Raw genomic sequence first — 23,589 nt, 5'->3', positions numbered from 1 at the left:
GAACTTTCATGCTGTGGGTGCTGGCTACCGACACAGATGACCCAGTGAGCACCCATAGCAGGGCTGTGGTCTGCTCCATCCCGCGCCAGACACCAGACCAGCCCCAGCCCCAGATGTTTCCCATCAACAGTAGCACTGGGGTGATCTCTGTGACTGCAGAGGGCTGGTGTCACAGCTGAGCCCTGGGTACACCCTGCTGCCCCCCAGGCTGGCTGTCACCCCATTTGGGAGCGACCCAGCCTCTCACTGTGAGCAGCCCTGGAGATCCCAGTGGCTGACATGGAAGGTCATGGTCTGCAGGCCACTGCCACCACCCTCATCACAGTGCAGGTGTGGGCACTGAGCCCACCCCGGTGCAGTTGGGCAGGGTTAGATCATGGTGGTGACAGTGCTGGGTCCCGGCAGCTCCAGGTGCCCACCTGGGACCATGTGGGCGCTTTCCAGGGCTGGCAGCACCGCTGGGGCTGCTCCTGGCTCCTCCTTGCCAGGCTCTGGTCCACCAGCCCCAGGGCCGCGGTGCTGGGGAGCGTGGGTGCCTGTGGGGCTCCGGGATGCACCTCCCAGGGGAAGCCACCTGCACTGGCTCGGCCCAGCAGGGGAGGAGTGCCCAGTCCTGCTGCGGCCCTGCGCTGGGGTAGCAGCATCCAGAACCAGCAGCGCCGTGGGGAGAGGCCGCGGTGCCAGGAGGGGTGCTCTGTGCTGGGCTGGCGTCCTGCGGAGTGCCACCGGCTGCGGGGCCCGGGCTGAGAAGGATGGGGGACAGCCAGGTAAGAGCCGGGTACCCCTGCTCACCTTCGTGCCCCTCCAGCACCCCTGCTCCAGGCAGGCACCCCCGGGACGTGCTCCCACCCTGCCAGCACAACCGGGGGGGTCCAAAAGGGGAATGGGCCCAGGAGCCCCCGGCACCACGGCCCCTGGCAGCTCCCGAGTGCCTGCAGGGTTAACATCCGCCTGCCTGTGACGTTGCAGGCAGGGAAGGCGACCGGGACACGGGGCTGCCGGGACACGGGGCCGCTTTCTCCCTGGGTCCAGGCCAGCTGCTGCTGCCGTACCGTGGCCCACCGGGACGGGTGGGTGAATGGGGAGGCCGGCACTGCCGCAGGCAGGACCCTGGCAGGCACCCACACTGCAGAGCTCTGCCCCACGGCATGGGAAGGATGTGGGCACCCGCGTCTGGGCCCTGGGGCACAGCAGGGATCTGCGGCTGTGCTGAGCCAGCCCTGACTGCGCAGCTCATGGGCTGCAGGGGGGGGGCACACAGGCAGCTGGACCAGGATTGGGGCCGGGGGCACACCAAGAGGCAGAAGGTGGTGCCAGGATGCATCCCAGCCCTGCTTACCCTTCTGCCCCAGGCCAAGGGCATGTCCGAGGCGGTGAACAGCTCCCTGACCACACACGTGCTGAACACGGCCACGGGGCTGCCGGCCGCCGGCCTTGCCCTCAGCCTGGCCCTGCTGCAGGAGCCGGGGCCGCAGTGGATGGAGCTGCTGCAGAGGTAGGAGAGCCAGCGACATGGGCAGGGGGTGCTGCTGCCTGCTCAGCCCTCGCACCAGGGCTAACGGTGGTCCACTGGTGATGGACAGCACTGCAGCAGGGCTCGCTGCTTCCCCTTCAGGTGCACGGATGAGGACGGCCGCTGCCAGCTCCTCCTGGCTCCAGGGCAGGCCAAGGCTGGCACCTACAAGCTGCACTTTGACACAGCAGCATACTGGCAGCGCCTGGGGCACGAGAGCTTCTACCCCTTTGTGGAGGTACAGAGTGGAGGGAGCAGGGGACAGGGGTCTGGCTGCTGTGGCTGAAGGTGCAGGGTTCGCGTGCCATGGCAACGTTTGCAGGAGCATCACACATGCTCCAAGCATCCCACCTGAGCCCCAGCATGGAGATTCCAGCTGCTGCCTCCTCACTCTGCCCTCCAGGTTGTCTTCATCATCACAGACCCGGCCAAGAAGCTGCACATCCCGCTGCTGATCAGTCCCTACTCCTACACAACGTACCGGGGGAGCTAGGGGACAAGCACAGCCTTTCTCTCTCAGGGACACAGGTCACTGGGGGGGAATTATGCCACCAACACCATTAAAGGCTTCAAACAGCAACATCTGTCTCCAAAATAAGTTGCTTTCCTGAATTCTGGAGGGGGAGAGGAGGAGAGCCCCAGGGCAGCACAGCCAGGGAGCCCAGTCCAGGAAATAAGGGGACCTGGGGGGGGTCCCTGCTCCCCACTCCAGCCTGGCTCTGGTAAGTCCTTTGTGCAGGCTGCCATCAGGTGGGTACAGCAACAAGTCCTGCAGGGCCCTGCCCCAGCATGGGGTTTTCCAGGGGCTTGAAGCCCAGATTGTCCAGAGGAATCCCAAAGGCTGTCAGCTTTGCCTCGAATGTCTGCAGCATGTCATTGTGTGCCTGCAAGAGAAGTGTCCTCTTGGTCAGCCCAAAGCCCAGCTCCAGGACAGCCCCTTTGTGCCTGGGTATGGGTTCCCTGTACCCCCGTCCACCAGGAGGGACCCCAACACACCTTCCTGTGCCAGGCAAACAGTAGGCTGAGCTGGGTCCTGCCTGCCCAGGGCATGAAGCTGCTCAGCTGGCCTGTTATGCATTCATTCCCCTTCACTCCAGGCAAGGCCTGGAGGAGAACATCCCATTTCCACACACCCCCACCTCCCCCCAAGCTGCAGCCATCACCCAACAGCCCCCATCCTGGAGGCAGGGGAACAGGGCAGCCCCATCCCCTTCCCTCACCTTGCAGACCCGCGCCAGCTGGAGCTGCAGGTCCTTGATGGTGGCATTCTTGGAGTTGAGCACATCCTGCAAAGGGAGAGGGTGCATTGGGCATGGCTGGGCTATCACCGGGGCCTCGCTCCATCAGAGATGCACACAGCAGGGCCTGGCAGGCAGCCACCAGCCTGTGCCCTCCGAGGCAGCGCTGCCAGGGACAGCCAGCACCAGGGGACAGAGACCTCCCACACCAACACCGCAAGTGCCAGCACAGCCCTGCCGTCATCTCTGCCCCTCTGCAAGGGGGACACAACAGCAGCGTGTGCTCTGGTATCACTGTCTTGCCATTGCGGCACCAGGGGGATTACAGGGAGAGGGGCTCCCTGAGGAGATGCTGGAAGCAGCTGAGCAAAAGAATTCCAGGACCCCAGCAGCTGCGGGAGAGCTTCCCAGGAATGTGTTTTCCTTCCTGCTGCTGTGTCACCTGCTAGCAGGAGACACATCCATCCTATGGCCCCAGGGCCTTGGCTGCTGCTGTGCCCATCCCCAGGGCACCCTTTGCAAGAGGGGGAACACAAGCATCACTGCTGCCCACCACAGAAAGCACTGGTAAGGGGACAGGCTGGTGCCAGATGAGCAAGAGGGTACCAGGATGGTGGCCAAGCCGAGCGTGGAGCCCACATCTCCTGCATCTCCACCCAACCCGAGTAAGTGCTGCTTCTCCGGTTACGTCTGCGGCAGGCTGCAGGAATGTGGGTCTCCCAGCCTCCACGCCAGGGCTTTCTGCACAGGTATTTTTAGCATGGCAGACTCTGCAGGGTGCCTGGGAACCCGTCTGCACCGTCTCTGCAGACAGGGAGGTCAGGCAGGGTCCCCCAGCTGTGACTCCCCATGCACAGGACACCCTGGGTCGCTGGTGGCCCTGTACGCAGCGGCTGCTTGGCAGCACCGTGCTGGTGAGCGCTGCTTGGCCTGGTGCCATTCTCCTCAAAACAGGCCCCACCTGAGGGACAGAGCAGTGCCAAACCCCGACACCCACGTGCTCTGCTCTCGAGGGAGAGCTGGAGTGCCCTGCGGCACCGTGCATGGTGCTGGGAGAGCCGGGAATGAGTGATGTGGCAGCTCCAGCCATGCAGGATGAGGGACTTGCAGGCTCCAAGGTCTGCATTCAACCCCAGGCAGCCTCTTTCCCCCAAGCCAGCCTTCACAGGTACCTCCAGCTTGTGCGAGACCAGGCTGAGGGCACCCTGGTCAAGCTTGGAGGCAGCAACGACCTCGCTGAGCTCCACTTCCTTTTTCTCCAGGATGTCACGGAGTCCCGTCAGCTTGCGCTCCAGGAACAGGTTCTTGAGCCCCGTCTTCTGCTGCACCTCATGAATGGCTTTGGTGAACTTCTGGTAAAGCTCATCTCGCTCCACTTGTACCTGCTCCCCAAAACACAGCCCACCTTCACAGCGTGCTCAGGACCCCTGGGAAAGGGCTTTTCCTGCAGCAGCTCAGCCCTGCTCCAGCAGGACCCTAGCTATTCCCTAAGGCACCGGAAGGCACGTGCTGCAGCATGGCTTCCTTCCCTCCCTCCCTCCCTCCCTTAGAGGATGGTACCTGCACTTCTGCTCCACCTCCTCTCTGGGCATGGGCCACCCCTGGGAGCCCAACGGGCTGAGGGACTGACTGAAGCTCTATTTTAGCCCTCAGAGAGGGCCCCACAGCACATGGGGGTCTCTCCTCCCCTTCCTGCAGCTGGCAGCAGTCCCTGCCTCACAGCTAGTTAGTAAGTGTCCTAATTAGGACACAATCTCTCCTCCAAAGCCTATTTCTGAATGCACTGAATATGTTGCTGCCTTAATGATGGATTGTTTAACGAGGCCTCAGATCAATGTTCATATTCCTGGGGATTTCTACGAATTGCAAATGAGCTTCCTTCTGCCTGCACAGATTTATCTGGGTTAGCTGCAGGGGGAAAGGCTGGGTCAGGAAGAACTCAGCTAACAGGACTCATCCTGGTATGACAAGCCATGTGGGAGAGACCCCTGAACACCACCAGGAGGAGGGAACCAGCTGGGCTTGGGCTGGTGGCCTGTGACAATCCCTCTGCCCCCAAGGCGCTGCTGTGGTCACAGTCCCGCCAGCCAGGCAGGGACCGCTGGAGCATGCATGATTGCTTAGCAAAGTACAAGGCCAGGCTTGTCTGCTGATCGTGGGAGAGGCCAAAGCTGGGAGAAGCTTTGTTGGCAGCAGCAGTTATCACACAGCTCTGGATTAGAGCTTTGGAAAGCCCTCGGCTATGCACTCTCTCCTGCTAAGCCCCTGTGCTCAGTCCCCTGCAGCAGGGACAGGGTTTGGAGAGGGAAGCGGAATGCCCAGACCCACGTGCATCTCTCACCTTCCTGAATCTCTGCTCCAGCACCTCATGTTCCCATTGAAGATCCTTCCATTCCTTCTGGGTGATTTTCAAATGGGCTTTTGCGTTCTGCAAGTGGGGACAGTTAAAGAGCAGGGGTTTCTCTGGGAGGTGTGGGAGATGTGTTCTGGCACAGGAGGAGAGTGGCCAGCAGAGACATGGTAGGAAGAGACAGGAAGCAGCACCCATGCCATCTCTCTGCCCTCTATTCTGGTTTCTCAGAGCTGTGAAAATCCCATCTGAGATCTCACAAGCACTCAGCCAAGCTGAAAGGGACTGGCTTTGCTCAGTGACCCAGGCAATCTGAGTGGCAGAGGTCAGCGCTGAGTGACTCCCTCCAGGAAAGCCAGGGCAGCTTGGGAATGGACAGGGCTGGCCACTCACCGTTAGGGCCTCCTTGTCCTTGTCATAGCGGACCAGCTTCTTCTCCAGCTCAGAGATTTGCTCCTGGGTCTGCTGCAGGGACTCATTCAGCTGCTTGTTCTGGAGCAGTGCATCTGCCTTCTCCCTTTCCAAGTGATCTGTTCTAATCTGCAAGTCCTCAATCTGCTCCTGTTCTTGGGAACACAAGTGCAAACTCCCAGGGGCTGCCCAGCTCCTCAGAGCTTCCCCCACTGTCAGACACGCTCCTGCTGCTGGCCCAGCAAGCACAGCTCCCCGGGCTGAAGAGCTTTGCTCATGTAACAGTGTACAACCTTCAGGAGACCAGCAGCACCCACACCACCGGCTGGGAACTGGCCAGATCCGGCTGAAATCCTCCCAGGACCACCCCCATGGTGGCAGGGTGGCACTCTGCAGGCCAGGCTGGTGGCAGCAGGGGGGCTGGCAGTACCTTCAGCAGGCTGATGAGCTCCAGGTTTTTAAGGGTGATGTCGTTGTAGTAGTTCTTCATGTCATCAAAGGCCTTCTCGTGGTTCCTCATCAGCTGACTGATGTGGCTGTTCTTCCTCTCCTCCACCTCATGGATCTCAGTCTTCCTTCGCAAGTCGAGCTCGTTCCGCAGCACATGCATCTTCTCAGTGTACCTGGCCTCGATCTCTGGGGGAGAGCAGAGGAGCTGGGTGAGGCCCTCCTGCAGACCCTGCAGCACCAGGCTGAGGACGAGGCCCCTGTTAGCAGCATCACCACAGCGGCCACCAGCCTGAGGAGCACGCAGAGCAGAGCCCAGAAGTAGCATTCTTGGAAAGAGGGCATGGAAAAGCTCCAAGTCAGCCTGTGAGAAACCTGAAACGTCCCCCGAGGAGGTCGGTGGAGTGAGGACTCTGCAAGGACTCCTCCAGCCACCTCATTGCATGGAGAAGATCTCCAGCCACAGGTGCCCTGCCTGCACCCTGCAGCCCACAAGACAGGCATCCGGTCTTACTCTGTTTGTGTGATGCTGGGGGTCTGCAGAACTGGCCAGAACTACGGAAAACCATCCCCCCTTTCTACTCGAGGCTGTGGTGGGAGGCTCAGAGGAGCCTTCCCCAGTGCACTGACAAAGGGAGCTCACACACATCCTGACCTCTCACTTGTCTCTCAAAGTCGTTGCACAGCCGAGTGATCTCCTGCTCTTGTTTCTGTTAGGGAGAAACCACGTGTTAGAAACAGACAACCAAATCCTCAGTCAGCCACATCCCGAGGGATTCCCTCCTGCTCCCTGGGAAAGGCTCCTGCCGTGGCACCGATCCCACGTTACCCATGCAAACAGCATCTCATAGGTTCTCCAGCTGCTCTCCCAGCTCCCTCCTCCTCTTCACAGGAGTTGCCCCAGAATCCCTCTTCCCTGTTCCTGCACTTCCCAGTGCCTTCAAGTGCATCTGTTACTGGTGCGTGTGGAATTCCCCATCCCACCCCACCGAGAGAGCCAGGGAGGCCCCTGCTCACATCCTGGGGCTGGGAGCACTCAGCCTGCAGCCCCACCATCTCCCTGTGCAGCAGAGGCACCTCACACACAGCTCCAGCCCAGCCGGGGACATACCAGGTCCTTGTTTTTCACCACCGCCTCGATGGCCAGCTCCTGCTCCTTCAGCTCCGCTTTCAAGGGCCATGTCTCTTTCTGCATCTCCATCTCCTGGGCCCAGTGTTCCTTCTGGGCCAGCTTCAGGGAGAGCATGCCCCCTGCCTTCAGCTCAGTGAGGTTTTCCTGGTGTTCATGCATCAAGTGCTTCACCTTCTGCTTGTAAACCTAAAGACAAGCCACAGACCAGGTGACGGGCTTCAGCAGGAGACACCCAGATGCTCCTGGATCACATCCTACCCAGCTCCTCCTCCTCTTCCCTCTCCTCCTCAGGGCTGCCTGAGGCTCACCCCGAGCACCTCCCAGCCCTCTCCTGTCCCACCTTGATCTCCACTTGGTGCCGCTCCTCCGCCTCCTCCATCTGGCGGTCCTTGCTGCGCAGCTCGGCTTTCTTCTCCTCCAGCTGCCGGCGGGTGATGTCCCAGAACGTGTGCATCTTGTCACGCTCCAGCTGGAAGTAGTTGCGCTCTTCCCGCTCCCGGTCCAGCTCCTCCCGGAGACGCAAACAGAGCTTCTCCAGCTGCAAAGGGGAGAGGAAGAGTTAGGGACGGGGGCAGAGAGGTCTCAGAGAGGTGCCTTTGCAAGACATCCATGGCAAACTGTGTTGCAAACCTGGCAGGACACAGTGGCAGTTACTGGGATAGAGAGGAGCAGGAGAGAAATGGAGGACCCCTGACCCACCCTGGGCTTGACAGAACCCATCAGGCTCTGGAAAAGCAGTAATACAAACTTATCCTACTGTAGACAGCCTGAGCTCAGGTATTTTGAGTATTCATGTCCAGTAATACCATTCTCAGGTGCCTAAATACTCCTGAATTATAGAATCATAGACTCATTTAGGTTGGAAAAAGGCTTTGAAATCATTGAGTCCAACCATTAACCCAGCAGTGCCAAGTCCACCACTAAACCATGTCATGAAGTGCCATGCATTTTTTAAATACCTCCACCACTTCCCTGGACAGCCTGTTCCAGTGCTTGACAACCCTTCTGGGGGATAAATTGTTCCTCATATCCAATGTAAACCTCCCCTGACACAACTTGAAGATGTTTCCTCTTGTCCTACCCTTGTTACTTGGGAGGAGAGACTAACCTTCACCCCATTACATCCCGTCAGGATTTTGCAGAAAGCAGTAAGATCTCCCCTCAGCCTCCTTTAGTCCAGGCTGAGCAGTGCCAGGTCCCTCAGCCGTTCCCCATCACACCGTGCTCCCCATCACACCAGCTCCGCTGCCCTTCTCTGGCCCCACTCCAGCACCTCAATGTCTCTCTTGTAGTGAGGGGCCCAGAACTGAATACAAGATTCAAGGTGCAGCCTCACCAGTACTGATTATCACTGGCCTAGTCCTGCTGGCCACACTAGTGCAGATACAGGCCAGGATGCTCTTCGCCATGTGGGCACTGCTTGCACCAAGATGTCTAAGACCTTACTGCAGGAGCGAGGTCCCCAGGCCAGGACCACCGCCTCTTCTGTTTCTATGATACCCAGCAACACAAGAGGGATTTGAAGCAACGGAGGGGCAGCAGCTGCACCTTCTCCCTCTGCCTGCCCTCCCCATGACTACGTGAGCCTCCTGCCCTGGGAGCAATGGGACCAGGAGTGCAGCAGGCTGCAGTCACAGAGTTCTGGACTGAACCATCACCCAGATGCTGGGGTTATGCAGTCAGGAAGAAGGCAGCAAGGACACAGGGCTAGAGAGCAGAGCACCCCAGAGTAGTGGCAGGGAGGGTAGGATGAGGTGGCTGCTCCTTCCTTTCCCACCCTTAGCCCAGACAGGCGTTAGGCAGCAAAAGGAACCCAGCTGCTTGTCTCCATCACTCTCAGCCACCTGTTGTCCCCAGAGACAGGCACTGAGCAGGGGTCCTGAGAGCAATGTCCTCCTTCCCAGGGGTGGGCTGGGAGATGGGGTGTCTCTCACCTCCCCCTTACTCATGTCCTCTGGTGCCAAGGCATACTGCACTGCTGGACCTTTGCTCGCAGCCCCTTTTTTCCTGACATTCTTTTTGGGTGCCTAAGGAAAGATAAAAAATTCACAGAATCAGAACGGTTTATGTTGAAAGAGACCTTAAAGCTCATCCAGCTCCAACCCCTGCCACAGGCAGGGACCCCTTCCACTGGAGCAGCTTGCTCCAAGCCCCTGTGTCCAACCTGGCCTTGAGCACTGCCAGGGATGGGGCAGCCACAGCTTCTCTGGGCACCCTGTGCCAGCGCCTCAGCACCCTCACAGGGAAGAGCTTCTGCCTAAGAGCTCAGCTCAGTCTCCCCTCGGGCAGGTTCAAGCCATTCCCCTTGTCCTGTCCCTACAGGCCCTTGTCCCAAGCCGCTCTCCAGGTTTCCTGCAGCCCCTTTAGGCACTGGAGCTGCTCTAAGGTCTCCCCTTCAGGAGCCTTCTCTTCTCCAGGCTGAACGGGCCCACACAGGAAGCCCCTGGCAGGGGGCAGATGAGGAGCGCAGCGGAGAGCGATGGAGCCGGGGAGGCTTCTGAGGCGTTCGCGACCCTCCCAGGAGCGGACCAGGCCTCCCTGCCCGCACCACCCCCCCCGGTGCCCGGGACCCTCCAGCACCGGTCCCGGGCCCGCTCCCGCTCTCACCATGGCGGCTGCCGCCGGCGCCGCAGTCTCCAGGCAACGGCGGAGAAGATCTCGCGAGAGGAGCGCGCCCGCTCGGACACGCCCCCTAGCAACGCGGCGCTCCGCCCTAGCAACGGCAGCGGGGCCTGCTCCGGACCGGGCCCGGCGGGGGCTCTCCGGTGTGACCGGCCCCGGCGCCCCTCCGCCACACCGGGAGCAGCGTTGCGTTCCCTCGCCCCGGTCCCGCCGCTGCTCCCCCCCCCCCCGCAACCCTGCACCGGCGCTCCCCGTGTGTATGTGTGTGTGTGTGCGTGACCCAGGTGTCCTCCGCACCTCGGACCCAGTCTCCTCCGCACCCCCGGTTCAGCCGTGCCTCCCCCCACCCCTTCCCGTTCCCTCCCCTCCCGGTGTCCCCGGTCCCGACTGGGCCGATCCGCCCCTGACCACCCCCCGGCCCCCGCCCCGCCCCCGGCCCCGCCCCCGCCGCGGCGGGCAGGACCGTGCGGGCTGCGGGCTGGCACCGGGCCCGCCCCGCCCAGCACCGGCACCGGCACCGGCCCATGGCGGCTCCGGGAGCGGCCGACACCGCAGGTGAGGCAGCGGGGGAGAAGGGGGGGGGGGGGGCGGATAACGGACCGGCGCGCCCGTCACCGCGGCCTCGGCCCGGGCGGCTCTGAGCCTGCAGCGGGCGGAACCGGGCCGGGCCCCGCGGGGCGGGAGAGAGGGGGGGGGGCCGGGGTGCATGGAGAGATCTAGGACGGGAAGGGGGGGGAAGAGGGGTGTGTTAACGGGGGTGTGTGCAAGGGGGTGTAACGGGGGTGTGTACGCGGATGCAGGGGGATGCGGGGCGCCGGGGGGCGGCTACGGAGGGGTGCGCGTGGAAGCGGGGCGCAGACGTGCACGGGGCGTGCGTGTACAGCCGGGTGCGGGTGCACGGGGCCCAGCTGGGGGTGCCCGGGCGCTGGGGTGGGGACCGAGAGGCTCGGGATGGGGACAGGGGGGTTCAGGGGGAGCCTGGGATGGGGGAGCAACGGGGTGCCCAGGGGGTGCAGGGGTTCAGTGGGATGTCCAGAGGACAAGCGGCAGCAGCGGGATGTCCGAAGGATGTAGGGGTGCAGCGGGGTGCCAGGCCGGGGTTTGTGGTGCTGGTGGCAGGCTGAAGCACAGGGGAGGACCGCGCAGAGCCCCGGTACAGACGTGCCGGTGCTGTAGGAGGGGTGTGGAGGGCTGGGTGGGTGCTTGGGAACAGGGTAGTGGCAGCACTGGTGGGTCCCCGGTATTACAGAGGGCTGCGGCAGGTCTCTGGATGGTGACACAGGTGGCTCCCGCACACACCATTGCCACCCACAAGTGCCCTGCATTACGGTTGCACCGCGGCCCCCCTCCCGGTGGCAGCCCCGGGGCACCAAAAGTTTGGCAGCCGGGCAGGGCTATCGGGATAGGGCAGCGGCTGGGAGCGGGGCCGCCGCCGGTGGGGTGGCTGAAGCCGGCTACGGCTGGGCTCTGCAGTTTAACGTGAGTCAGCAGAGCGGCTGTGGCAGCGGCAAGGGAACCCTGACACCGGCCCCGCTCCTCACAGGCAGCCGGTGAGCCCAGGCTGGAGCGGGGCGGCGTGGCCGGTGTCGTGGTGTGACCATGCAGGCGGAGGCCCGCGGGGATTTCTGCGGCAGGGAGCAGTGCCCCGGTGGGTGGGGATGCAGGGGGCTGCCGGTGGCGGGGGGGGGACACACTCCATAGGGTGACAGCACCGTGTCACCCACCGGTGCTGGGTGGTGGGGTGGTGAAAATGGGCAGGAGCAAGCAGCACCTGGGATCCCATGGGAAATCTTCCCAGCTTTGGAGTGGGGTGAGGACCCTATTTCCCGACTGGAAGGTGCTGGGAGTGTGGGGTACCAGGTCTATCCCACCTTGTGGGGTCAGGATGTGGTAGAGCCAGTACTGGGGCACAGGCATCCTGCAGCTCAGTGTGTCAGAAAAAGGAACTTAACACCCCACAATGTCCCTTTCCCCATCCCAGCTCTTTTTTCTATCCCCTGTCCCACTGTCACCATCCTGGGAGGTCACCATCCAAGGAGATGCCTAGCCCATGGTGAGCCCATCGCTGTGCTGTCTCACCCAGCGATGGCAGAGCCCGATGGCACATGGTGCCAGGGTGCAGTTGGGTCCATCCTCCTCCAGCACCAACCTTGGGGTGGGCCGGGGGTCCGGGTGCTGCTGCAGTGGGCTCACGGGGTTTCCTGCCCTCCCTCGGTGTCCATCACCATGCCACCACCGCAGGCAGACAAGCCGCCCTTGTCTGGGCTCCGGCACAGGCTGCGCTTTTGTCTCTCCGACACAAAGGGGCTGCTCGGGGCGGGGGGCACGGGGCTGTGGCTGCCAGCACATGGCCCTGGGCAGCTCTGCCTGTCCCACCGGGGGAGGCCGCTGTCCCCGTCCCCGTCCCCCCCAACCGGGCTGCCCGTGAGGGCTGGTGGTGCCTTGGGATGGAGCTGTCATCACCGATGTGACACATACCGGAACCGCAGAGCTCGGCAAGGAGACTCTGGTCCCGGAACGCCCGGCGGGGACCCCCACCCATGCGCCAGCACAGCAGCCCCCCGGAGCCCCCACCGAGGAGCAGGGCAGCATTCCCATCCCCAGCGCTGGCCTGCTGCAGGTCACGGAGCGCCGACGTGAGTGTGGCCCTGCCTGTCCCCAAGGTCCCCTGCCTGCTTTCGGCGTCTCTTGCCAGCCCCTGGGGTCCGCTGCCTACCCTTGATGTTCTTGACAGCCCGTGCATCCTCTTCCTGTCCCTGAGGTTCCTTGACAGCCTCTGGGATCCCCTGCCAGCCCCAAGGGTCCCTTGCTTGTCCCTGGGGTCCCCTGCCTGCCCTCAGCACCCCTTGAGGTTCTTGCCAGCCCCCCCAGTCCCCAGGCAGCCCCAGCCGGTCCTCTTCCCCCACCGACCCCGTTATCCTCCCTGAGCACCAGCCCCCCCTACCCTCTCCCCGGCTGCCCCCCAGCGCCGCCCGCCCCTCCTCGTGGCGCCGGGCCGGGCAGCGGGCAGGTCCCGAAGCGCGGCCACCGTCCGCAGAGCCCCTGAGCAGCGTCTCCTCGCTGGAGGTGCACTTCGACCTGCTGGACCTGACCGAGCTGACCGACATGTCGGACCAGGAGCTGGCCGAGGTCTTCGCCGACTCCGACGAGGAGAACGCGGCCGGGGAAGCGCCCGGTGGTGAGCGAGGGGCCGGTCCTGGTCCCATCCCGCTCCCAGGTCGGTGCACCCGCCTGAGCCTCCCGTCTGTCCCGCAGGGCTGCAGCCGGTGCCGCGGGCCGGGTACCTCCGCTCGCCCTCCTGGACCCGAGCGCGGGAGCAGGGCAGGGAGAAGAAGCACCTCAGCGACCCGGAGCTGCCGCCGGGACCCCCGGACGCCTTCCTGCCCGCCGACCGGCCGCGGGAGCCGTAGGGACGGACCCGGCCCTGGGGGACGGCCCCGTGGACCCGCTGGGACCGGCCGCTTCGTTCGGACACCGCTGGAGCCCGCCCCGGGCCGCAGGACTGTCAGCGGGGATGGGCCGCGGGGAGAAGCGGCCCGCAGTCCCAAGGGGGGGCCCGGTGGACCGGTGCCCCCACAGACCCGCAGCGGAGCGCGGCCGGTGCCGAGGCCTGCCCGGTTCTCATGTAGCAGTGCCGTGTTCCGGTAAAACCGAGCCACCCACCACCGCCGTGCCTGCGCCCGTCTCCGCCGCTGCTGGGGAGGGACACGGGACTCCCGCACCAGGAGGGTGCGGAGCCGGCCAGGGGAGGGGGTAGGAGAGGTAGCCCGGCCCGTACCGGTGCGGCGCTGCTTTGCCCCGCCAATGGCACCGGAGGCCCCATCCCGCTGCCCGCCCCGTCCCTCCGCGCCAAAGCAGGGACACGAGTGCTGTGTTGAACAGAGGCTCGTTGATGCTACAGGAAACCCGGGTGTTGTCCCCGACTTAGCAGTGCTATCCCAGTAACGTGTGTCCGTGGAAGAGGGCTTCCCTTGGCTCCCGCCGCCCTGCCCAGCCCGTGGGAGCTCGGCTCAGGCTGGTCGTGGTGCAGCGGCGGCTCTGGCTCTGCCAGTAACACTGTCCCATAACACAGGACCCCCGCCTTGCCTGCACCCGCCCCTGCCCCTGAGCTCCAGGCACTTCTGCTGTGGGTGGGATCAGTGCTGGGAGCTGCTGTGGGTCACCAATGGGGTCCTGTTTCCCCCTCTGAGGGGCAGCTGGGGTCTGCAGTGACCCCCCCACACCCCATCCCCTCTCATCCCTCAGGGCCCCCAGCGCTGCTGTCCCCACAGGCAGAGGGTCCTGGAGCCAGGAGCCACCCTGGCGCCCAAGCACCTGGGGGGTGCCTATGTCTGTCTCAGGGTGCCATGGGGTGGCCGTGGGGCCCAGCTCCCCCCATCAGGGCTCTGCCTCCATGGTGGAGTCCTGGAAGAGGGACTGCTTGCGCAGGCTCAGCCGCGCGCACTTGGGGCAGGTGGTGGAGTTGTCGTAGTAGCAGTCCCTGTGGGGAGGGGACAGCAACGGTCACCCCACACTGTGTAACCCCCCCCCAGTGCCGCGGTCACGGCCACCCCTGTGTGTGCCGTACCTGTGAAAGACGGCGGAGCAGTCAGTGCAGACCGAGGTGTGGCTGTCGAAGGGGAAGAGGACGTCGCCCTCCTTGCAGAGCTCACAGACGAACCCTTTGGCCTGGCAGCGCTGGGGCAGGAGCACAGAAGGTCCCAAAGCTGCCCTAAGGGGACCCCACCATCCACCCCAGCACGGTGCTGGCCCCACAGGAGCCACGCTGTGGGTCTGCCCCATGGCTCACCTCGCAGTCCAGCTTGATGTGCTTGGCAAAGAGGGTGTGTATCTCAGTGAGGGAGCAGCTCAGGCGCCCGGCCTCGATGTCAATGAGGTCCTGCAGCGAGTACATCTCGTCGTTCTCCACAAAGTGCTGCCGGTCCTGCAGCTGCAGGCAGGGAGCCTGTCACTGCTGTGCCCATCACTGCTGCACCAGGCTCCTGACCCCCCTCACAGTCCCAGGGTCCCCCCAGCTCCGTCTCGACCCCTGGGCCTGACCTGCAGCAGCAGTCGTGCCTCCATCGCCTCCTTGCAGGTGATGAAGTAGGGCTTCATGAGCAGGATGTCCTGGCGCAGCTTCTGTGGGGGGACAGGGCAGGAGGGAATGGGAATGGGGATGGGAGTGGGCACAAGATAGAAAAGGTTGGTGGCAGAAGCAGTATGGGGACAGGTACAGGGATGAGATGGGGACGGTGTAGGAATAAGACAGTATGAAGATAAGAGATGGAGATAGGGGTGTGACAGGGACAAGTCAAGCGCAGTCAAATTCAGACCTGCAGCAGTTTGGGCACCCGCTGTCCTGACCCCCGCCCCTACCCTACCCCACCTCTGTGGGACCCAGCAGGTGCTGACAGGGTCCCCCTCTCCCTCCTGCTCACCCCATGCTCCCTCTGCTGCCCACCCTGCCCAGCCCCAGCCCTTCAGGGTAGGGTCGGGTGCTACCCCCCCATCACTCACCCTGATCTCCACCAGCTCCTCCACGTAGTTGAAGAGCAGTGGGTTGATCTCCCGCAGCTTCAGCACAGGCCGTGACACCATCAGCGCCAGGTACCTCATGCTGCAGCGCGACACCTGCGCGTCCGCAGCCACTGTCACCCCATGGCCACTGGGCCCCGTCCCCAGGGACAAAACTCTGGGGACACAGCCCCCACTAAGTGACCTCTATCTACCCAGCCATACAGTCCCCAGGGACCCCCATGATGAGGGATGGGGCCCTACAAGTGATGTCCACCCATTGATGCAGGTCACAGCCCCCAGGGTGGCCCCCAGTCCCCTCCCAGGGCACCTTGCGGGGCTCGAAGTCCCAGTTGTGGATGGCGCGGGCGGGCACAACGGCCAGGTCGTTCCAGTGGCAGCTGCTGCAGTAGTAGAGGCCGGTGTAGTCGCACTGCCGGGCCTCGCTGGGCACCCCCCCTGCGGCGGCACGCACCGGCACACGTTGGCACAGGTACTGGCACCGGTGCTGCACCATGCATTGCTCACCCCATGTCATATCCTTCCATGGACACACAGCAGCATCCCAGGCGTCACTTTCCCATGCACTGTGAACCCCCCAAGCCCTGCACAGCCAAGAGCCCCCCATCTCCCCATAGCTCCCAACCATTCACAGCACCCAGAGCCTCACCCTTCAGCTCCACCCCAACACCCTGCACCCCCAAAAGAAGCCCAGCCCCACACATCCCCCACACCCCAGCCCCAGACAGCTCCCCCTAGCTCCATAAAGCCCTCAAGGGAGCCCAACCGCACACAACCCCAGACCCACCGTGCCCCAGCCCCATGCAGTATCACACTCCCCAGCTCCACACATCCCCATTCCTCAGCCCCAGCTGCCCCCAGCTCCACAGAGCCCCCCCACACAAGGGGGACTCCATCCCCACACAACCCCAACCCCGCTGTGCCCCATACAGGCCCCAGAGGAGCCCAGCCCCACACATCCTCCATCCCCCAGCCCCATCGGCGCAGCCTCACGGAGGGAGACGGGGGCCCGGCACTCGGCGCAGCGGTAGTCCTGGCTGTCCAGCCCGCTCTCGGGGCAGATGCTGAGCTGGTACTCGGCCTGATGGCTGACCTTGGCCCGCACACAGGGCTTGCTCACCAGCGGCAGGCACTTGCTATGGCACCGGTAGTAGCAGCCTGGAGGGGACACAGCTGGACGTCAATGGGGGGGGGGGACATGGGATGGATGTGGGGGCTCCCGGGGGTCCCAGCCCCACCTGTGCAGGTGTACCAGGTCTGGATGAGGCCCCAGATGATGGTGCTGCACTTGTCACACATCTGCTTCACGCTCTTGCTCTTCTCCTTGTAGAAGCGATGCTCCAGCACCACCCGGATGTTGGGCTCATCCTCGCCGGGGTCCTGCGGGTGCATGCGGGGCTGTCGGAGCGCGCCCGGGTGTCCCCACACCAGCGACACCTCCCGCGGTGCCCCGGTCCCGGCCGCACCTTCAGCTCCTGCAGCTTGAGGCGGAGGTGGATGAGCCGCACCACGGCGTCCTTCTGCTGCTCCGAGTGCTCAGGCAGCGCCAGGATCACCCGCTTGCACTCCTCGATGGCCTGGCGCAGCTGATGCACGTCCGACGCCAGGATCAGGCCCTGCGGCACGGCGGGGACCAGCAGGGTGAGCCCGCAGCGCGCACCCCGCGCCCCCACAGCCCCGCTCCCCCCCGGCCCCGCGCACCACGGGGCGGGAGAAGTGGTCCTCGGCCAGGCCCAGGTCCAGGGCGCTCTCGGGGTCCCCCGAAGACGGGTCCAGCCGCTGGCCTGCAACGGGGCCAAGCGCCAGCGGGTGCCGGTGCCGGTGCCGGTACCGGGCCTGTGCCGAGCGCGAGGGGGGCGGTGGGGGTGTCAGCACCCACCTGGGTCCGGGTCCCCCCCGTCGGGCCGCTCCGGCGGCGGCGGCTCGGAGGCCTTGTCGAAGGGGTTGAGGTGCGCCTGGCGGAAGCGGGCCAGCCGCTCGTCGTACGCCATGGCCCTGCGGGACGCGGCCGCCGCCTCAGCCACGCACCCTCACCGGCAGCGGCGCCGCGGACAAACCCGCCCCTCGCCGCCCCCGCCCTGCCCCGCTCGGTCCGCACCGCCCCATCCCGGCACACACCCCCCCCCCCCCCCCCCCGCACGGCCCCCGGTACCGGCACCGCCCGCCGGATCCCGCCCGCCCGCCAGGGGGCAGCACCGCTCCCTCGCTCACGCCCCGCTGCCCCGCCCCGCCGCGCTGCCGCCCCCTGGCGGCCGGCGGATCACACCGCGCCCGGGCGGGGCCCCCGCAGGGTGGGGGCACACGTGGGACACAGCGGGGACGCGGCGGCGAGACCCCACGGGCACGGCCCCGACACCCAGGTCCGCAGAGCCCCAGAGCGCCCAGCCCACGGCGAGCGGTCCCTATAGCCCCCAGACCATAGCTCCTGGTCCCTATAGCTCCCACCGCGGTACACCCAGCCCCATAGCTCTTTGTCACTATAGCTCCCACCCCGACAGACCCAGCCCCCTAGCTCTTTGTCCCTATAGCCTCCACCCTGATAGACCCAGCCCCATAGCGCTTTGTCCCTATAGCCTCCACCCTGATAGACCCAGCCCCATAGCGCTTTGTCCCTATAGCCTCCACCCTGATAGACCCAGCCCCATAGCGCTTTGTCCCTATAGCCTCCACCCTGATAGACCCAGCCCCATAGCGCTTTGTCCCTATAGCCCTCACCGCTACAGCCCGCAGCCCCATAGCTCCCACCTCTACAGCCCTCAGCCCTCCCCCGTGATCCCGCAGCACAGCCCCTCTCCCCGCGGGGACCCCTGGGGGGCTGCAGCAAATCCCGGCCCCGCACTCTGGGTTCAGCCCAGCACCCAAGCAGGAGCTGGGGGGTTTAGCATTGTTTGGGGATGTCCTGGATCCCCCAGACCCCCGCACAGCCCTGGGGCAGCACCGCGGGGTACGTGCCCCCAGCTCGGTTTAGGGGGACAAAGGACCAACACGGCCCTGGCACAGTAGTGCCTGTACGGAGCATCCCCCCCACTGCATGGAGAAGGATGACAGTGGGGACAAAGGCACAGCCGGGCAAGGCAGCACCCACACTCCAACCCCAGATCTGTGGGGCAGGAAGGTGGGGGACACTGTCATGGCCTGGGCATGTGGGGTCCCCCTAACCCTCTGCGATGGGCATGGCTGTGGGGGCTGCGCCCCTGGGAGCAGAGGGTGCCCCCCCCCCGAGGCACAGGCAGGAGGTACCTGGACAGCAATAAATTTATTGAGTATTCAAAAAAATAAAAGACACGACCCAGTAAAAAAAAACGAAAAGGGGGGAGGCGGGGGGGGGGGGGGGGGGGGCCGAGCCGGCTCAGGGGGGGGGGATGGGGTCAGGAGACACTGAAGGGGTGCGGGGGTGCAGCAGCGCGAAGCCAAGGGGGGCTGCGGGCGGCAGAGGGGGGCATCGGGCATCACTTGGTGCCCTGCGCCTCTGACTCCTCCTCGTCGTCCTCGTACATCTCGCCCTCCTCCTCGGCCGTGGCGTCCTGGTACTGCTGGTACTCGGACACCAGGTCGTTCATGTTGCTCTCGGCCTCGGTGAACTCCATCTCGTCCATGCCCTCTCCGGTGTACCAGTGCAGGAAGGCTTTGCGGCGGAACATGGCCGTGAACTGCTCCGAGATGCGCTTGAAGAGCTCCTGGATGGCCGTGCTGTTGCCGATGAAGGTGGAGGACATCTTCAGCCCCCGCGGGGGGATGTCGCACACGGCCACCTTGACGTTGTTGGGGATCCACTCCACGAAGTAGGAGCTGTTCTTGCTCTGGATGGCCAACATCTGCTCGTCCACCTCCTTCATGGACATGCGGCCCCGGAAGACGGTGGCCACGGTGAGGTAGCGGCCGTGGCGGGGGTCGCAGGCAGCCATCATGTTCTTGGCATCAAACATCTGCTGGGTGAGCTCGGGCACGGTGAGGGCGCGGTACTGCTGGCTGCCGCGGGCCGTCAGCGGCGCAAAGCCCGGCATGAAGAAGTGGAGGCGCGGGAAGGGCACCATGTTGACCGCCAGCTTGCGGAGGTCGGCGTTGAGCTGACCGGGGAAGCGCAGGGAGGTGGTGACCCCGCTCATGGTGGCCGAGACGAGGTGGTTGAGGTCGCCGTAGGTGGGGGTGGCCAGTTTGAGGGTGCGGAAGCAGATGTCGTAGAGAGCTTCGTTGTCGATGCAGTAGGTCTCGTCCGTGTTCTCCACCAGCTGGTGGATGGAGAGCGTGGCGTTGTAGGGCTCCACCACCGTGTCCGACACCTTTGGGGATGGCACCACGCTGAAAGTGTTCATGATGCGGTCGGGATACTCCTCCCGCACCTTGCTGATGAGGAGGGTGCCCATGCCCGAGCCGGTGCCACCGCCCAGCGAGTGGGTCAGCTGGAAGCCCTGCAGGCAGTCGCAGTTCTCACACTCCTTCCTCACCACGTCCAGCACCGAGTCCACCAGCTCGGCCCCCTCCGTGTAGTGCCCCTTGGCCCAGTTGTTCCCGGCCCCGCTCTGCCCTGCCGAGGTGGGGAAAAGAGGCACCGATGGCTGCCGGCTCCCCGGTGCCCACGCCAGGGAGGGGACGGGGCGCTGCCGGCGGCGGCATCGGTGAGATCTGAGGCCCGGGTGGGGTGGGAAGTCGGAACTGCAGAGGTTTGGCAGCGAACCGGCTGTGCCAGGCCCTGCGGCGAGGGAGGGCACCGAGTGCCCCAGGCACAGCGATGGCCCGGGAGGGGAATGGGGCCGCGGGTGTCAGCGTCCCCCCTGCCCAGGGACCTACCAAAGATGAAGTTGTCGGGGCGGAAGAGGTGTCCGAAGGCGCCCGAGCGCACGCTGTCCATCGTCCCCGGCTCCAGGTCAACCAGGATGGCGCGAGGCACATACTTGTGAGCTGCGAGAGAGCCCGTGCCGGGGGGGAACCTGCTGCTGACCTCCAACCCACGCTCATCATGCAGGGTCCCACGGGGCTGGGTGCGTGTGTTGTGTCCCCCCCCGAACCATGGGGTCCCATGGGGCTAGGTGCGTGTGTTGTGTCCCTCAGGGGCTCACTTGTGTCCATCCACCCCCCATAATGGGGGTCCCCCAGGGCTGGATGCATGGTTCCCCCCCCCCGAACTATAGGGCTCCAAGGGTGGGATGCACGTGTCCCTGCTCCCCTCCCCGGGGGCTGGGGGCATGTATCTTGCATGTATCTCCCCCCCCCCCCCCCCAACCTGCCCCACCCTGCAGATCCGGGCACTGGGGAGAAAGGGATATGGGGGCTCCCCCCAGGCCCAAGGTGGGGGTGCGGGGGTGCCCTGCCTGAGGGATGTCCCGGGGCGCTGTGTGTCGCTTACAGGAGGCCTCATTGTAGTAGACGCTGATGCGCTCCAGCTGCAGGTCCGAGTCACCCACGTAGTTGCCGCTGGGATCGATGCCGTGCTCGTCGCTGATCACCTCCCAGAACTGGGGGGGGGGACACAGGGATCAGGGGGTGGCACCGGGTACCGGCGGAGGGGCACAGGGACCTGGGGGAGCCCTCATCATCACCCCTCCCACACCCACCCGCGGGGCAGCGCGGGGCGCCCCCTGGCGGCGGGGCGGGCAGGGCGCTGTCCGCGGTGCTGAAGGGCGGACAAAGGCGCGGGGCGGGAGGAGGGGGGGAACGGGCGGGGCTCTTTGTCCTCCCGGTGCGGCGGGAGCGCGGGTGGGGGGCAGCGGAACGGGGGGAGGTCTTTGTCCGCCGCCCGGCTCCGCAGCGGCGGGGCGGGGCCGCCGTTACCTTGGCGCCGATCTGGTTGCCGCATTGCCCCGCCTGGATGTGGACGATCTCCCTCATGGTGCTGCCGGGCCGGGTCGGAACAGGATGGGAGCGGGACCGGGAGCAGGACCGGGAACAGGAGCAGGAGCGGCACCGGGAGCGCGGGGGGCGGCCCCGCAGCCACCGCCTCCTTTATAGGAGCCTCGCGCCGCACCGGGCCGGGCGCTGACGTCACCGAGGCTCCGCAACCAATCGGCAGCCGCCGCCGCAGCGCTGCAACAGCCCTGCGGCACCGGCACCGCCGCCCGCCCCGCCCCGCCCCGCCCCGCCCCGCCCGGGGACCCCGGCACCGCGGGCACCGGCGGGGGGGACCCCGCACCCGGGCCACGGAGCCGCCCCGGTACCGCAGGGGGACCCCGGCACCCACGGGAGGGGACACGCGACACGAACCGGCCACAGGGACCACGCAGCAGCGGCGGGAGCGCCGGAGGGGGGGTGACATCCCCCAATCCGCGTCCTGCCGCGGGTGGGGGAAGAGGCAGGGCCCGGGGGGGGGGGGGGGGCCGCTCCGGGGGGTCCCGGGTGCCAGGAGCATCCCCCCGGGGCCGGCCGGGCGGTGGCGGGCGCGGCCCGAGAACAAAGGCGGCGGTGAGGGGCGCTTTGTCCGGGCTGTGCCCCGCACCGGGAGCGGCCCCTGCGCCCCGCCGGCCGCACCCTGCCGCAAGGCCCCGGTGCCGGTGCAGGTGGCAAACGGGAGGGATCGAACTTGGAAGAGACGGTGGGGCCGGAAAGCGGTCCCCGGGGAGCTGCACGGCGGTGCCAGCCACGGCATCAGTGCAAAGAGCCTTTATTGGGAACCGCGAGTCCCTGAGCCCGCATCGGATGCCAGAGCTGGAAACCCCGCGGTGCATCCCATCTCATCCGTCCTTCTGTCCCGTGGCGGGGCGGCTGGACCATTATCGGTGTCCCACTCCCTACCAGGAGCACAGCACCATCTCCCGCAGCGTCCGCCGAAGCTCCTGGCTCCGGAAGGCATAGATGAGGGGGTCAATCACAGAGTTGCAGATAATGAGGATAAGGAAGAGGTTGAAGTAGCTGAAAAAGCAGGTGCAGAAGGGGTTGGTGGGGCAGGTAACGATGAGGATGAGGTGGAAGAAGAAAGGGCCCCAGCAGATGAAAAAGACTCCCAGGAGGATGGTGAGGGTGACGGCTCCTTTGAGGCTGCTGCCACGGTAGACAGCAGGCTGCTTCTGCTGGCTGGAGATGCTGTGGAGATGGTGTCGGGCCAGGGCAAACATGTGGATGTAGAGCACCAGCATGAGGACCAGCATGAAGAGGAAGAAGCTGATGAGGCAGAGGAGGATGGTGGTGTTGTGGTAGTAGGTGATGAAGATGGTGCTGGACACCGTGCTGGCGAGCCAGATGCTGGCCATGGTCACCACAGCCCGCTGCAGTGTCATGATGCTGTGGTAGCGCAGGGCATAGAAGATGGTGATATATCGGTCCACAGCAATGACCCCCAGGAAGGAGAGGGAGGACAGGACGGAGCTGCAGATGAGCATATCGATGATGTCGTCCATGTGGCGGACAATGCTGGTGTGGATCACCAGCATGCCATGCTCCACCAGCAGCATGAAGAGCATCTCCACCAGGTTGCTGATGCTTACCAGCATGTCAGACACAGCCAGGCAGCAGATGAAGTAGTATGTGGGCGAGTGCAGGTTCCTGTTCTTCAGGATGGCGGCCACCACCAGCAGGTTCTCCACCAGGCTCACCAGCCCCAGTGTGAGGAAGAGCTCATTGGGGATGTTGAGCCCCTGGCACCAGCCACTGCTGACCCCAACCGTGGCATTGCTCTGGTTGCCCTCACTGCTGTTCCAGGGCTCACGCAGCAGACGTAGGGGGGCCAATGTTAACATGGCCCCAACTCAGCCCCAGGGCCCCCTACAGCATCCGCACACCCCGTTGTGCCCTGCCGCGATGCCCGCCAGCACTGCCGAGGGGACGCAGAGGAATTGGGGGTGCAGGGTTCCCCCCCCCCCCCCCCCCCCGGTGTCACGGCTGCTTCCTCGCCAGCTCTGCCCAGTGTCCCGCTGCCGCGCACCCACTGCACCAGGGTGTTGAGGAAGAAAGGGCCGTTTCTCTGCCCCACTTTAAAGCCAGCTCCCGCAGCTCCTCCTCCCGAGGAGGGTGGGCACCTGCATGACGGGGGCACCCTGGCAGTGGGACGAGCTGCTGCAGAGGTTGGGGTTGCCGGACCCCCACACAGCCCTGGGGAGTCATGGGCTTGGGGTCACCAGGGAGACCACATACCCCTGTGCTGTGACGCTTGGGTGGCGTGTGCCGTAGAGGTCCTCTGCGTCCTGGAGTCCTGCGTGTGCTTGGGAGATCCCAGCATCCCGATGGACTGTGTGCCTGTGGGTGTCCGCGTGCTTTCAGGACTCCGGTAGGATCATCCCTGCTACAGGAGCCTCTCCCAGTCGCCACCTCTACCACTGGCCTCACCAATGGCCTGGCCTGGCCCCAGGGAAGGTGCTTTGTACGATCGGGGCAGGCAATGGGTGCAGTAGGGATCGTCAAAAGCACCATTAAATGCTGCACCCGTGCTCCG

General features: G+C 65.0%; 6 protein-coding genes across 10 annotated transcripts; 2 read left to right on the top strand and 4 right to left on the bottom strand.

Moving 5' to 3' along the window:
* The first annotated feature begins 959 nt into the window (after positions 1-959).
* On the top strand, positions 960-2,093 carry LOC133221465 (5-hydroxyisourate hydrolase-like). 2 transcript variants are annotated; one of them, XM_061370364.1, is made up of 4 exons: positions 960-1,070; positions 1,353-1,495; positions 1,616-1,751; positions 1,917-2,093. In XM_061370364.1, exons 2-4 carry the CDS (start codon positions 1,362-1,364, stop codon positions 2,004-2,006), a joined length of 360 nt encoding a protein of 119 aa, XP_061226348.1. In that variant the 5' UTR covers positions 960-1,070; positions 1,353-1,361; the 3' UTR covers positions 2,007-2,093. The 2 variants fall into 2 exon arrangements, with proteins under 2 accessions (XP_061226348.1, XP_061226347.1); XM_061370363.1 differs by lacking the exon at positions 960-1,070 and having other exon boundaries at positions 1,111-1,495.
* GAS8 (growth arrest specific 8) lies at positions 2,074-10,362 on the bottom strand. Of its 3 annotated transcripts, XM_061370361.1 has the most exons (12): positions 10,329-10,362; positions 9,699-9,804; positions 9,026-9,118; positions 7,432-7,629; positions 7,071-7,277; positions 6,615-6,669; positions 5,943-6,148; positions 5,495-5,662; positions 5,093-5,179; positions 3,924-4,133; positions 2,734-2,799; positions 2,074-2,397 (listed from the first exon to the last, which is right to left on the bottom strand). In XM_061370361.1, the coding sequence occupies exons 2-12, from the start codon at positions 9,699-9,701 to the stop codon at positions 2,260-2,262; spliced, it is 1,431 nt and encodes a 476-aa protein (XP_061226345.1). In that variant the 5' UTR covers positions 9,702-9,804; positions 10,329-10,362; the 3' UTR covers positions 2,074-2,259. The 3 variants fall into 3 exon arrangements, with proteins under 3 accessions (XP_061226345.1, XP_061226344.1, XP_061226346.1); XM_061370360.1 differs by lacking the exon at positions 10,329-10,362 and having other exon boundaries at positions 9,699-9,877; XM_061370362.1 differs by lacking the exons at positions 9,699-9,804; positions 10,329-10,362 and having other exon boundaries at positions 8,926-9,046.
* DBNDD1 (dysbindin domain containing 1) lies at positions 10,133-13,376 on the top strand. 2 transcript variants are annotated; one of them, XM_061370366.1, is made up of 5 exons: positions 10,133-10,268; positions 11,257-11,361; positions 12,203-12,349; positions 12,751-12,891; positions 12,969-13,376. In XM_061370366.1, the coding sequence occupies exons 2-5, from the start codon at positions 11,313-11,315 to the stop codon at positions 13,121-13,123; spliced, it is 492 nt and encodes a 163-aa protein (XP_061226350.1). In that variant the 5' UTR covers positions 10,133-10,268; positions 11,257-11,312; the 3' UTR covers positions 13,124-13,376. The 2 variants fall into 2 exon arrangements, with proteins under 2 accessions (XP_061226350.1, XP_061226349.1); XM_061370365.1 differs by having other exon boundaries at positions 10,157-10,268; positions 11,261-11,361.
* A 207-nt stretch (positions 13,377-13,583) lies between these two features.
* Positions 13,584-17,282, bottom strand: DEF8 (differentially expressed in FDCP 8 homolog). Its single transcript, XM_061370393.1, has 11 exons — positions 17,110-17,282; positions 16,932-17,014; positions 16,697-16,846; positions 16,469-16,610; positions 16,224-16,388; positions 15,541-15,668; positions 15,213-15,326; positions 14,754-14,834; positions 14,503-14,643; positions 14,281-14,390; positions 13,584-14,193 (listed from the first exon to the last, which is right to left on the bottom strand). Exons 1-11 carry the CDS (start codon positions 17,219-17,221, stop codon positions 14,091-14,093), a joined length of 1,329 nt encoding a protein of 442 aa, XP_061226377.1. The 5' UTR covers positions 17,222-17,282; the 3' UTR covers positions 13,584-14,090.
* A 1,340-nt stretch (positions 17,283-18,622) lies between these two features.
* TUBB3 (tubulin beta 3 class III) lies at positions 18,623-21,193 on the bottom strand. The gene is made up of 4 exons (XM_061370392.1): positions 21,000-21,193; positions 20,575-20,683; positions 20,019-20,129; positions 18,623-19,755 (listed from the first exon to the last, which is right to left on the bottom strand). The coding sequence occupies exons 1-4, from the start codon at positions 21,054-21,056 to the stop codon at positions 18,680-18,682; spliced, it is 1,353 nt and encodes a 450-aa protein (XP_061226376.1). The 5' UTR covers positions 21,057-21,193; the 3' UTR covers positions 18,623-18,679.
* Positions 21,194-21,878: 685 nt separating this feature from the next.
* Positions 21,879-22,933, bottom strand: MC1R (melanocortin 1 receptor). Its single transcript, XM_061370394.1, has one exon. It carries the CDS (start codon positions 22,895-22,897, stop codon positions 21,953-21,955), a length of 945 nt encoding a protein of 314 aa, XP_061226378.1. The 5' UTR covers positions 22,898-22,933; the 3' UTR covers positions 21,879-21,952.
* Positions 22,934-23,589: the final 656 nt, after the last annotated feature.

Source organism: Neopsephotus bourkii, unplaced genomic scaffold, assembly GCF_033783945.1.
Source record: "Neopsephotus bourkii isolate Nb327-2 ecotype Australia unplaced genomic scaffold, CSIRO-AGI_Nbou_v1 NB_1541, whole genome shotgun sequence".
Lineage (NCBI taxonomy): Eukaryota > Metazoa > Chordata > Aves > Psittaciformes > Psittacidae > Neopsephotus > Neopsephotus bourkii.
Note: the sequence above shows the minus strand (reverse complement) of the source record. Positions and strands in the feature narration are given on the sequence as shown.

Bases quoted from the DNA above. Each gene is read 5' to 3' on its own strand.
- DEF8 (XM_061370393.1), bottom strand. From the start codon at position 17,221: ATGGCGTACGACGAGCGGCTGGCCCGCTTCCGCCAGGCGCACCTCAAC. The intron at 17,015-17,109 runs GTGGGTGCTGAC...GCCCCGTTGCAG, and splicing joins CGGGGGGGACCCGGACCCAG to GCCAGCGGCTGGACCCGTCT. The intron at 16,847-16,931 runs GTGCGCGGGGCC...GCCGTGCCGCAG, and splicing joins ACCACTTCTCCCGCCCCGTG to GGCCTGATCCTGGCGTCGGA.
- DBNDD1 (XM_061370366.1), top strand. From the start codon at position 11,313: ATGCAGGCGGAGGCCCGCGGGGATTTCTGCGGCAGGGAGCAGTGCCCC. The intron at 11,362-12,202 runs GTGGGTGGGGAT...CCGGAACCGCAG, and splicing joins CGGCAGGGAGCAGTGCCCCG to AGCTCGGCAAGGAGACTCTG. The intron at 12,350-12,750 runs GTGAGTGTGGCC...CACCGTCCGCAG, and splicing joins GCAGGTCACGGAGCGCCGAC to AGCCCCTGAGCAGCGTCTCC.
- LOC133221465 (XM_061370363.1), top strand. From the start codon at position 1,149: ATGGGAAGGATGTGGGCACCCGCGTCTGGGCCCTGGGGCACAGCAGGG. The intron at 1,496-1,615 runs GTAGGAGAGCCA...CTTCCCCTTCAG, and splicing joins TGGATGGAGCTGCTGCAGAG to GTGCACGGATGAGGACGGCC. The intron at 1,752-1,916 runs GTACAGAGTGGA...TCTGCCCTCCAG, and splicing joins GCTTCTACCCCTTTGTGGAG to GTTGTCTTCATCATCACAGA.
- TUBB3 (XM_061370392.1), bottom strand. From the start codon at position 21,056: ATGAGGGAGATCGTCCACATCCAGGCGGGGCAATGCGGCAACCAGATC. The intron at 20,130-20,574 runs GTAAGCGACACA...GCTCTCTCGCAG, and splicing joins CTACTACAATGAGGCCTCCT to CTCACAAGTATGTGCCTCGC. The intron at 19,756-20,018 runs GTAGGTCCCTGG...CCACCTCGGCAG, and splicing joins CCCCGACAACTTCATCTTTG to GGCAGAGCGGGGCCGGGAAC.
- MC1R (XM_061370394.1), bottom strand. From the start codon at position 22,897: ATGTTAACATTGGCCCCCCTACGTCTGCTGCGTGAGCCCTGGAACAGC.
- GAS8 (XM_061370361.1), bottom strand. The intron at 6,670-7,070 runs GTATGTCCCCGG...TCTCCCTAACAG, and splicing joins TGGTGAAAAACAAGGACCTG to AAACAAGAGCAGGAGATCAC. The intron at 2,800-3,923 runs GTACCTGTGAAG...CTCCCTTTGCAG, and splicing joins TGGTCTCGCACAAGCTGGAG to GATGTGCTCAACTCCAAGAA.